Below are 12604 nucleotides of genomic sequence, written 5' to 3'. Positions count from 1 at the left end.
ATTTAAAATTGTTGAAAATAGACAGATTCTATTTGATTAAAGTGGATTTTGAAAAAATGAATTAACAGAGCACGTTGTCGTTAGAAGGATCGGAAGCAAGACTAAACTGATTAATTTGCGCAACTCGAGAGTGTGATTCAGTATCACACAATCAAAAGTCAGCTACGAAAGACGGGCTGTCAACGGACAGGCTTCAAAAGTTGTTAATGAAAGTTCAAACATTCTGCCCGGGTGCATTTATTAAACGCAAGAGTTACAGAAATTTAAACGGCAAAACTTGGAATGCAATACATTATTTATCGTCGTTAGGAATTGGAAGGAGTACTAATTTGGAGAAGGATCGTTTATAGCTGGAAGTGGCAGTTTTGATCGTGGCTACTCTCGACAATCCATCTCGTCCTGGATGCAGCTGATCAACTCGACCTAGCAGCCATTGAGTTGGGGGGAGGTTGTCCTCCTTGATCAAGACAACATCTCCAATTTTTACGGAATCAGTTTCGACCAACCATTTGGATCTCTGTTGTAGATGATGCAGGTATTCTCCAACGTTTATTGGTCAAAGGTGTGATTTCGTCAAGCATTGGTTCTGGGACAGCAACGGCAGGTCCACCCGTTAAGATGTGATTAAGTGTAACAGCTGAAACAGATTGTGGATCAGAAGTGTTAGGGTACAGCGGACGGGAATTAAGGCAAGCCGTTATTTGGCTCAACACCGTTGACATCTCCTCGAACGTTAGTCGGGTCTCTCCAATTACTCGTCGTAAATGGTACTTGACCGACTTGACTCCTGCTTCCCATATTCCTCCGAAGTGGGGGGAATGTGGTGGGATGAAAGACCACGTTGTTCCCAGATTGGCAAGTGATTCGGCAACTTGAGGGAATATTTTTAATGTACCAATGAATAGTACTTTTAGTTCTCGCTCAGCACCAACGAAATTTCGGGCGTTATCACTGAAAACTTTGGTACATTCACCGCGGAGTGAGATGAATCTCTTGAATGCCGCTAAGAAACTTTGTGTTCCAAGATCTGAGACTAGTTCTAGGTGTATAGCTCGTGTACAGCGACAAACGAATAAACAAATATATCCCTTAGTGGCTCTGATACCACGAGCTTTTGAAGGAAGAATGAAATAGGGACCAGCATAGTCTATTCCAGTAGAGTTAAAAGGCTTACCAGGATTAACTCGTTCAGTGGGCAACTGGCCCATGAGTTGGGTAGGAACAACAGCTCGAAATCGAGCACACCTGACGCATGCTCTGAGAACTCGGTTGATTAGAGACTTGGCACTGATAATCCAATACCTCCGAAGAACTCTACTTAAGGTGAGTTGTTGACCTCCATGTAACGACTCATGGTGAGCCTGCAGGACGATAAGTTCGGATAGTCGAGAATTCTTTGGTAAGATTATTGGGTGTTTCTCATCGTAAGAAAGGAATGAGTTTTCTAGCCGACCTTTAACTCGGAGAATCAGGTTTTGATCCAAAAATGGGGCTAATTTCGTGATAGGATTTTTTGTAGATAATGGTAGATTGGACTTCAACGTGTTTATGACGTCTGAGAAATGTTCATTTTGGATCACTTTGATCCAGGTGTTTAGGGCGTTCCTTAGTTCACTACAGGTGAGGTAGGTTGGGAAATTAATATTTCGGTTCTGCAGAATTCCAGTAAAACGGAAGCAGTAGGCAGTGACCCTTATGAGCTTCAACAAAGATGAAGCTCTTGTTAGAAGTTCAGGAACTTGATCTTCTTGTAAGAGATTCATCTGAACATCACCGCTTGGATTTAGAAATTTGGTTCGGATTTCTAGATTGCAATTGGTGTCCAAAACATGATTGGAAACAGGCCATTGCTCAGAGTTATCAATCAGCCATTTTGGTCCGTGCCACCATAGGGATGAATCACCAAGTTCGCTAACTGTGAATCCTCTTGTGGCACAATCAGCAGGATTATGCTCGGAGCGAACGTGCGACCAGGAAGCATCTTTGGAAATTGAGTGGATTTCACTTACACGATTGGCGACAAAGGGTTTCCATCTTGACGGATGGCCTTGAAGCCAAGAAAGGACAATCTGCGAATCAGACCAGTAGTATACTGATTTAATTGAAGGTAAGAGTTTTTCAATGACGATGGTGGATAGTTTAGCGAGGAGGTGAGCCGCACACAGCTCCAGTTTAGGAAGTGAGATCACTTTAACTGGTGCTAGTTTAGTTTTCGAGATTAAAAGGTGGGAATGAGCAACATCAGCAGATCGATCAACTAAGTACAAGGCTGCTGAGTAAGCTCGCTCTGATGCGTCTGCGAATCCATGGAGTTCCCAGTTTGATTGATCATCATTAGTTTGAATCCATCGTGGAATCATGATAATACTGAGATGATTGAACTGATCCTGGAACTCGTTCCACTTTATAAGAAGGTTATTAGGTAGGATTGTATCCCAATCAGTTCCTGCAAGCCAACAATCTTGAAGAAGGATTTTAGCATTAAGCAGGAATGGCGACAACCATCCTAATGGGTCGAAAAGCTTCGCAATTTCTGAAGCGACCATTCGCTTCGTTGGATTCGATAAAGAGATAGGAACGATTTCGAAATGGAATTTGTCTGAACTTTGATTCCAACGTAAGCCTAATGTGGACACGGAATTCTCAGGGTCAAAAACCTTATCATTTTTAGTTTTATCAGGAACATCGTCAGGTAGCAGTATGCTATCATTCGCTGCCCATTTACTGAGAGTAATACACGATGATGCAAGGATGTTGATAAGATCGTCTCGGATCTCAATAGCACGTTCTATTGAGTTTGCACCAGGATAAATGTCATCCACATAAGTGTTCTCATCTAACGCCTGCGCACCAAGTGGAAACCGATCTCTCTCATCAGAGGCCAGTTGTTTAAGGACTCTGATAGCGAGGAATGGAGCAGGCCTAGTGCCATAAGTGACAGTGGTTAAATTATACTCCTGTAAGGGCTTACTGGGTTCAGCTCTCCATACGATGCGTTGGAGGTTACAATCAGGTGATTCGATCTTGATCTGCCTAAACATTTTAACAATGTCTGCAGTAAAAACGTACTTCCAGAATCTCCACCGGCTGATGATAAGCCAGATGTCTGGTTTTCGTGGGTAATTCCTCTATTTCCCAGAAAAGGCGGAGTTGATGATGAAGAGTGTCTTTCTCTTCAACATGGTGGACAGAAGAAGAATTCTCAGAATCAGTTGATGACGATCCACCAAAAATGATCCAACCAAGAGTAGTAAGTAGGGCAGTAGGACTATTGAGCGGACCTTGTTTGAGTCCGGGCAATAAGATATGACCAAGCAGATCAATTCCAAGGACACAATCTATTGCATCAGCAATGTGATAATTAGGATCGGCAAGATCAAGATCCTTAAGATGTTGCCACTCGTAGTGCTTAGGTTTGGTTCTGGGTACCAATTGAATTAGCGATTTAAGGACAAGGGCGTTCAAAGGTAATTTGAATTCAGAGTCTTTAGGTGATTGTAACCAGAGATTAATCTTGCAGTTAGAGGATCCTAATGAAGAGTTAGCAATACCTTTGAGAGATACTTCACATTTGAGTTTGGGAAGTTTGAGTAGCTGAACTACTCGTTCTGTGATCAGAGTTCGTTCTGAGCCAGAGTCTAAGAAGCTCTTTACAATTATCGAATTCCCGTTAAACGAGGTCAGTTTCACGTAAGCGGTAGCAAAAATACCCTTGGAATGACTGCTAAGGTGATCAGAAAGGTGGTTATGACAAGAAGTGTGACAGGCTACCTGCTCCGATGAAGAAGAGCTGGAGGCAGTGTCAGAAACCTTCACTGTTTGCTTTGGTTGAGAACCATCGTGTAGAAATGTATGATGATTGGAATTACACACGAAACACCTTTTTTGTGAGGGACAGTCGTCTAATTTGTGATTACTTCTTAGGCAATTAAGGCAAAGTTTCAAACGTTTGACTTGTTCGAAACGTTGTGCGACCTTCAATTTCTTAAATTGAGAGCAGTAAGAAATGAAGTGTGCAGACTGGCACATGGGGCAGTTTTTAGGAGATGAGGAGGAACTGGAATCAGTCTGAGAAAGATTAACTGAGACAGTTGATCCTTTTCCTTTAACAGTTTGATGCTTAGATGGGTTATTGGAAGAGTGCTGAATGGGGTGTGAGGCTTCTAAAGCCCTGACAGTACTCTCCAAAAAGGATGAAAGATCATCAAAGCTGGGAAATGTTTCCGAATCCCTTAATGATGTTTCCCAATCCTCTCGAGTACACGGATCCAGCTTGTGTACTAGGAGATGAACAAACCAATCATCCCAGAGTTCGACTGGACGACCCATGTTCGTGAATGCTCTAATTGACTCATTGCTAGCGTCCAGAAGACGAAGAATCTCATCGACAGATCTCTTTGACGCTGGTGGGCACGAGAGGAGTTTACGCATGTGTGCTGCTAAAAGAATACGTTTATTATCATAACGCCTAACTAACATGGACCAGGCTTCCAGATAGTTATTCTCGTTGACAGTAAGATTTTTTATTCGCTCCGCAGCCTTGCCCGTTAAGGAGGACTTTAGGTAGTACAATTTCTGTACATCTGAGAGCTGAGTTTTATCTACCATGGCTGTAAAGAGGTCTCTAAAGGTCTCCCATTCTAATTGATTCCCTGAAAACTTAGGTAATGTTAGTGCGGGAAGATGCTTGTAAGTATGAGCAGAAGAGATATTACCTTGACTTTCCTGTGTAGGTGGAGGAGGTGGAAGAGGTAATTCATTTTTCTTACGGAGAATTTGAATTTCCCGTTGAATAGCTGCCTTCGTTCCTGTATAATCTTCTTCAATGCCGTCGAAAAGTGACTTGACGACGTAATCGGTGTTAGCATGTACAGGATTGTACAATATTTCCCAATGTAGAGCGTAGCAATCCTTCCAGTAAGTTTCAAGAGTCTCCAGACGGGTTTCCAAGTAGTGAAGAGGACTATCCTTGATTTTTGTAGATTGCAGAATTCCACTATAATGCTTACTAATTCTCACAGCTAGAGCTTCTTGCTTTACGATGTCAGCCATGTTGACAGGTTCCAAAACAGGTAGTACCGAAAAAAAGAGTTTTATTAAGTTTCGGGTTTTTCTTATAAATTAAATTAAAATGAGCAGAACAATACTTTAAAAACAAAAGGGGTTTAGTTAAGCTAAGCCTTGAAAGCGGTGGTTATATTACGCAACTCAGGAGTACTCTACTATTCCCCCCAAAGAACGTAATACAGTAGCAAAGCAGAAAAAAGGTAGAAAAAATAGCTAGAATTTATGCTCATTCAGTTTTAAGAAAAGTTGAAATAGTTCTTGGAATTAGCAAATGTGGTTGAAGCAAGCGTAAGTGAAGCATCTATTAGCTCATGATAGAAAGTTTAGGAAATCTAAGATTACTTACTTGAATTTGTCGAAAATTTAATAAGTGTGTTATACTTAAGTTTCTCTGAAAACAGTGAATTCTCTCATAGCGATCTGGTGGTTGTGAATTGTTGAACACTCGGTAGATCCACTGACCACGTTTTCCTCAACGTTGGTAAGGCACTTTTATTAGATGAGAGAATCGGTGAAGAATCCAAATTTAATCAGAATATAATCCGGCTCGAAGGACCATTTTTATGTATAAACTTTCGATTTTAAGTTCTTTGTTTTAATATAAATATGTAGAAGATAATTTAACTCGTGGTCGGGAACAAAATTAGTTCACATCTTTGTTTTAAATTCAATTTATTGTAATTTAAACTTCTTATTAAACACATCATATAATTAACAAAAATTTACTGTATAATATTTTAATTTAAAATTGTTGAAAATAGACAGATTCTATTTGATTAAAGTGGATTTTGAAAAAATGAATTAACAGAGCACGTTGTCGTTAGAAGGATCGGAAGCAAGACTAAACTGATTAATTTGCGCAACTCAAGAGTGTGATTCAGTATCACACAATCAAAAGTCAGCTACGAAAGACGGGCTGTCAACGGACAGGCTTCAAAAGTTGTTAATGAAAGTTCAAACAGTCGTAATGAAAGGGAAGGAGGAATTGTCTATGGAAATGCTAAAAGAAAGCATAAATAAAATGAAAAAAATATATGATCAAAATGTATCAGAAAAATAAAATGAAAATAAAATTCAAAATGAAAATTAAATTATTAATAATTATAATCATAATAACATTCATTTTAATCAATTTGTAGATTTAGAAAATGAAAATCCGGGCATAATTAATGACGTTTTTTCTATAAAAACATATGATGATCCCCATTCTGAATTTGAGCTAACTGAAGAAGAAATAAATGAAAAAATAATTAAATGTACTTTACTAGATATAGAACAAAAAGAAAGATTTTACAAGCTTATATCGCGTTATAAACACGTATTTTCGAAAAAACCGGGTAGAATAAATATATATGAACATGAATTAGAAGTGAAAGATGACAAACCATTTTTTAAGAAAACGTATCCAATACCAATTAAATTGAGAGATAGAGTGAATCAAGAATTAGAAAAATTATTAAAATTAAATATTATAAAAAAAATGAATACAAGATTTATAAGTCCAATTTGTACTGCCTTAAAAAAGGATGGAACGATAAGATTTTGTCTAGACGCGAGAAAATTAAATGAAATTTTAGTTGAAGAATTCGAGCGTGCGGAAACTACCGAAGTTTTATTTCAACGTTGTAGTGGTGTGAAAGTGATGTCTTCATTAGACTTAGTCAGTAGTTTTTGACAAAGTCCGTTGGCTGAAAATAGTAAAAAATACACGGGATTTATTATTGAAGTAAAATGTTATGTATTCAATGTAGTACCTGTTGGTCTAAAAACCAGTACGAGTGCATTAGTAAGAGCGCTAGATTAGGTATTTTGCGGAATAGGTAACTTTGTAATCACTTTTATCGACGACATGCTGTGTACTTTACAAAATATCGATGAACATGTTTATCACTTAGAAAAAATTTTTAGAAGATTGGAAAAACACAATATGACTATAAATTTTGCGAAATCACATTTTTTTCGTCCAGATATAAAATTTTTAGGACATATTTTATCATCTGAAGGTATAAAACCGGATCCTGAAAAAGTAAAAGCAATTCATGATTTTCCGCGACCGAGAAACTTAAAAGAATTACGAGGATTTTTAGGTTTAGTAAATTTTTATACTAAATTCACAAAAAATTATGCACAAGAAATAGTCCCTCTACTAAAATTATTAAAAATTGGAAATAAATGGGAGTGGAATTTAACAAAAAGAAGAAGCGTTCGAGATCACACACCTATAGCTTTCGCAAGCCGTACGTTAAAAGGAGCGGAACTTACATACTTTACAACAGAGAAAGAATTATTAGCTATTGTATGGAGTTTATTAAAATTCAGATCATACATTTTAGGTTGTTATATTGTTATAAGAACCGATCATAAAGCGTTATCTTTCGTGAAAGGTTGTAAATTATTAAGCGGTAGAATTACGAGATGGATCTTAGCAATTCAGGATTTTAATTTCGATATTGAATATATCCAAGGCAAGAACAACATCGTAGCGGATACTTTAAGTAGAGCACCAGTTTATGAGGAAACAGGCATAGGACTAGATTCCCATGATGGAACACTATTTCTATATAATTTAGCAAAACGACCTTCATCCCAACTGCGGAATAAATTTAAAAACATTATAGAAGAGCAAAATAATGATTCTATTTTAAAACAAAGAATGTCAGATGTTAGACAAGGTAAAACCAAGCGTTATATAATCGATAAAAATGTACTTTATTTTGTCGTAGGAGATAATAAAAAATTATGTTTAACTAAAAATATAATTAATGATTTAATTGATGAAACACATGAAATATATGGACACGTCGGTCCACAGCGAGTTTTTCGTATGTTAAATGAATATTTTTATTATCCACACTTTGCAAAAATAATAAGACATAGAATAACAAGTTGTGACTCATGTCAGAGAAACAAAGTTTCTAATCAAACAAACTTTTCTAAAATGAGAAACTACGCGCCCAAAAAACCAGGTGAAATTTTATCGATAGATTTTTATGGTCCATTACCAACTTCTAAGGGAGGATTTAAATACATACTATCTACTATAGATGCGTTCAGTAAATATGTAAAATTATATCCTATTAGAAAAATGACCACAAAAGCGCTTATAAACAAAATTTTCAATCACCATATTAAAAAATTCGGTAAATCAGAGAAAATAATTACTGACCATGGAACTCAATTTACCTCAGGGATTTGGACTAGTAAACTAAAAGAAGAAGGGATACAACCGGTATTTTCATTACTTAGACATCCTCAGGGAAATATTGTTGAACGTATACATCGGGAGTTATCTAGATTTTTTAGGACCCTTACTAACGGCAAACATAGTTCTTGATGGAATTGGATTAATATAATAGAAACTTGTTTTAATGAAACCCACCATGAAACAACCGAGTTTACGCCAGTCGAATTACATCTTAACAAAAAACCTAAAAGAGCATGGGGAAAATTGGTTTAATTTTCCACCGATTCCGAAAAATATGGATTATGATAGGAAATTAGAATTAGCATACGATAACATTTGTAAGAAAGGTAAAAGAAGAGCAGAAAAATTTAACATTTCGCATAAATTAACGGAATTTAAAATTGGTGAAAAAGTGCTTATTAAATTATTAAATAGGTCGGATAAAGAAAATAAAATAATAGCCAAATTCCTACAAATATATGAAGGTCCTTACGAAATTAAAAATGTAGTAAAACCAGGAACATATATTTTATGGAATTCTAAAACTAAAATAGAAAAAGGAATGTACCATAGTCAAGACTTAAAAAAATATATAGACAGATTATAATAAATAAAATATAAAAACATATATAAATAAATTAAATATAATAAACTGTAAATAAGTGAACAATAAACAAATTAAAATTACTAAAAATAAACAATTTATTATAAAAAGTGGTTTAAAAAAAAACAAAATTTTAAATACTCAAAAAAAATATATATAAATAAAACAGTGAATAAATAAAGTGAATAGTGATAAGTAGTTGTATATTTTGAATTAAAAGAAGAATGAAGAGGAAATATAGAAGTGATAGAGACACTAAGATTTAATTCATGCGACAAAGACAAAACAATAATAAGTAAAATAGACTTTTATGTATATAAAAAAAATAGATTTAAAAAAAATAAATAAAAAAAAAATATAAATAAAATAAAATAAAAATAATCAATAAAATAAAAATAATTGTTACTGAAAAAAAACATAAATAATTATATATTTTCAAATTTGAAATAAATAGCGCCTAAATCAAATAAATAATATAATTGGTCAATTAACTTATTATAACAGAAACCAATTATATTAATACATTAAAAATAATCAAAAGAAAATTGAAATATCAAAATTAATTAGGAAAATATAAATTCATAAAATTGCAGTATACAAACTGTCATTTGGTTGATCATAAGAAATTGTGTTTGTGATTAACTAAATTTTGAGGTATGCTACAGTGCTAATACTTACCATAAAATTAGTATTACAATAATTATTATAGATTAAAATAAAATAAATCTTAAATCTGTAAAATACGCATGCATTAATAAAAATTAGAGATATATTTTTTTATATATAGCCAAAAGAAAATTTTTTTGTATTTTCTTTTTCTATAGATGGCATTAATAATAAAAAAAAGTCAGGCGACGAGTACTGTGTGCGATGGCGCAACAGATGAGGCAGGTCCTCTAACAATCTTTGCCAGCGACTACTGCATCACTAATAAAATCATAACAATTGAAGTAGCCAATAAGGCTACACAAAAAAAAAGATGAAAACAATAACAGAAAAAAAAATTTAATGAAAAGAAACAAACTAAAAAAATAAAATATTAAAAATAAAAAAAAACAAGCCGATAATTACAAAAATCGAAAATGTAAAACTCAACATTAACCAATATTTGTTTCACAATAAAAAAATAACAATTTAGTAGAGGAGGAGGAACCTTTTCCTCTATTTGTGAAAATTAATGGAATGATATATCCAAACATAATCCGTTTAACGGATTATACCAAATAAAATTTTTTTTTACATACTTTATTTTTTATTTTTTTTACCTTTTTTGTATAAAAAAAAAGAAAGAAAAAGAGTACATAAATTATAAATCTGCTTTCTCCTATTTATTTTCATTAGCATGTTTTAATTAAAATTAAAGATTATAATTATTATTTTTTTTTATTCTTTATTTTTTTTCAAGATGCAACAACAAAACATAAATTAAAATGACATAGTAACAGGATATGAACAATATCCCGATATGGTCCTAAGTATAGAAAGGTATAAAATGAGAATTATAAACGTAATCAACCCATCAGCCATTAAAGCTAAATTAATGGAGAGAGAGCAAACACAAATTAAAATGAAGAAGGCGATTTCCAACTTTTACAAAGATAAAGAGGACCAATATAGGATCACAAATTTAAACGACAGAATTTTGGCGGTCCCTATTATATATAAAAATGAAATAGATATTTATGAAAGGGGTTATATTATTTTAATAAATACTGGTATGGAAGATCTAGTGCTGGTATATAACATTGACGAAAATTTACATACATTTATAAAAAAAATAACATTTTTCATATTATATATAAATTCTTAAATATCCCTAAATTCACTCTTAATATCGCCTTAAGTGATATTTTTCCACCACAACGTGAGATTTGTGAGTCTGGAACAAATTCCAGATTCCAAGACTTTATAAAAAATATTGTGGTAGACTTATATAAAAAAAAAGTTGTAAATCATCATTATGTGGGATGGGCAAAAATCAATCAATAATCCTCATTTGATGATTGGCTAGTGGAAAATGAACTAGCCATAATCATACCAAACTCTTACGATTTATATATGAGGCAAAATTCCTGAAATGTCCGAACAAAAAATTAAAAGTTCTCGAATTTAATCCATACTTTTCTAAAATGTTGTTATTGTTGGTGAAAGTCTAAAAATCAATTATTATTGAATTTAATTAAATAGTTTTTAAATTACAACGTTTTTAATTTTTGACTTTTGAAAAAAAAAATTTTTTTCAATGTACAATATTTATAAGTAGAATGCATAAAAGTTAACATATATATTTATTTATTTATTTAGAGAACATACACGGGCAAGCCCTTTTAATTAATACAGGTAGTTTTAAATTTTTGTCAACAGTGTTTTTACAAACTAATTTATTTTTAAGATTAAATTTCGAAGTTTAGAGATAAATATACTCTGACTCTGTTCGAAGAAGTCTATATCATTGGCCAAGTCATTCGCTTCATTACAAATGCGACTGAATACAGAATTTTTCCCATAGTTAGTCTTGTGAAAAGGTACTCGGAATAGATTAAAAGATCTAAGTGCAACAGTTGGGACAAATAAATTAATTTTAGAAACTAGTTGAGAACAGTTCATTAGATCATGTAGAATTTTGTAAAAAAAGAGCAAGTCAGTGTATTTGAATCGCACAGAAATTGTAGGAATATTTAAAGTAGTTCTGATATTATTATAGTCATGACTATTTCGATCATAATTTATGCCTAGACAGTGGGCAGCGAAGCGAAGAAAACGGTTTTGCACCCTTTCAATGCGTATCATGTGTGATTCGTAGTATGGAAACCAAATCATGGACGCAAATTCCAAAATTGGTCTGACCAAGGAAAAAAATAATACTTTAAAGACTAATGGGCTTTTAAATTGATCTGCATTTCTGGTGACAAAGCCAAGTACTCTGAGAGCTTTGCTTGTAATAGCCGACACATGGTCATTAAACGTCAACGTCTCATTAAATATAACGCCAAGGTCGCGTATAGAGCTAACCCTGGATAGCGTGGAGTTCCCCAATGAGTACCTGTGTCTGATTAGGATTTTTTTCCGAGATATAGATAAAACAGAGCATTTGCTCACATTTAAATTAAAATTGTTATCCTCACACCAGGATAAAATCCCCTGCAAACTCGATTGCAATTGCTCAAAGTCATCATGAGTGCGAATTATCCTGTAGATTTTCAGGTCATCAGCATACAAAGAAAATGAGCAACCATCGAGCACGGTACAAATATCATTTATATGAAGGTTAAATAACAGAGGACCCAGTACGGAACCCTGAGGCACTCCAGAGGTAGCAAAAAAGGCATCGGAAAATTCATAGTTTACACGAACAACTTGCGGCCTTTCAGTGAGATAATTAGCAATTAAATTTAAAAAACAACCATGTACTCCCATGTCAGTCAGCTTCGCCACCAGAATACCATGATCAACTCTATCAAAAGCTTTTGCGAAATCGGTGTATATAACATCAACTTGACTTCCTGATTCCAGGGCATTAACAATGTCATCCAGAAAAATTGACAAATTTGTACCAATTGATTTTCCCCTCACAAAGCCATGCTGCTCATCAATTATTATTTTTGAGACTGAAGTGTAAAGCACATCTGCAATAAGACTTTCATAAATTTTCGAAAATGTTGATAATAAGGTAATAGGTCTATAGTTTTTGACATCATTTTCCGAGTTAGATTTATAAATAGGAACTATTATTCCTTTTTTCCACTCAT

At 34.0% G+C, this 12604-nt stretch overlaps 1 protein-coding gene across 1 annotated transcript; it reads right to left on the bottom strand.

Moving 5' to 3' along the window:
- Positions 1–292: 292 nt before the first annotated feature.
- LOC127285701 (uncharacterized) lies at positions 293–3041 on the bottom strand. The gene is made up of 2 exons (XM_051311838.1): positions 507–3041; positions 293–457 (listed from the first exon to the last, which is right to left on the bottom strand). The coding sequence occupies exons 1-2, from the start codon at positions 3039–3041 to the stop codon at positions 293–295; spliced, it is 2700 nt and encodes an 899-aa protein (XP_051167795.1).
- Between the last annotated feature and the right edge of the window lie 9563 nt (positions 3042–12604).

The sequence above is a fragment of the Leptopilina boulardi genome, unplaced genomic scaffold (assembly GCF_019393585.1).
Source record: "Leptopilina boulardi isolate dan_hultmark-lab unplaced genomic scaffold, ZJU_Lbou_2.1 LbouV2_341, whole genome shotgun sequence".
NCBI classification, from domain to species: domain Eukaryota; kingdom Metazoa; phylum Arthropoda; class Insecta; order Hymenoptera; family Figitidae; genus Leptopilina; species Leptopilina boulardi.
The sequence above is the reverse complement of the archived record's forward strand: the minus strand, read 5'-3'. Positions and strand labels throughout refer to the sequence as shown.

What these genes read in the sequence shown, in the direction of transcription:
- LOC127285701 (XM_051311838.1), bottom strand. Translation starts at nt 3,041, where the DNA reads ATGTTTAGGCAGATCAAGATCGAATCACCTGATTGTAACCTCCAACGC. An exon ending in CTACAACAGAGATCCAAATG is followed by an intron (nt 458 to 506) that starts GTTGGTCGAAAC and finishes GTCTTGATCAAG; the next exon opens with GAGGACAACCTCCCCCCAAC.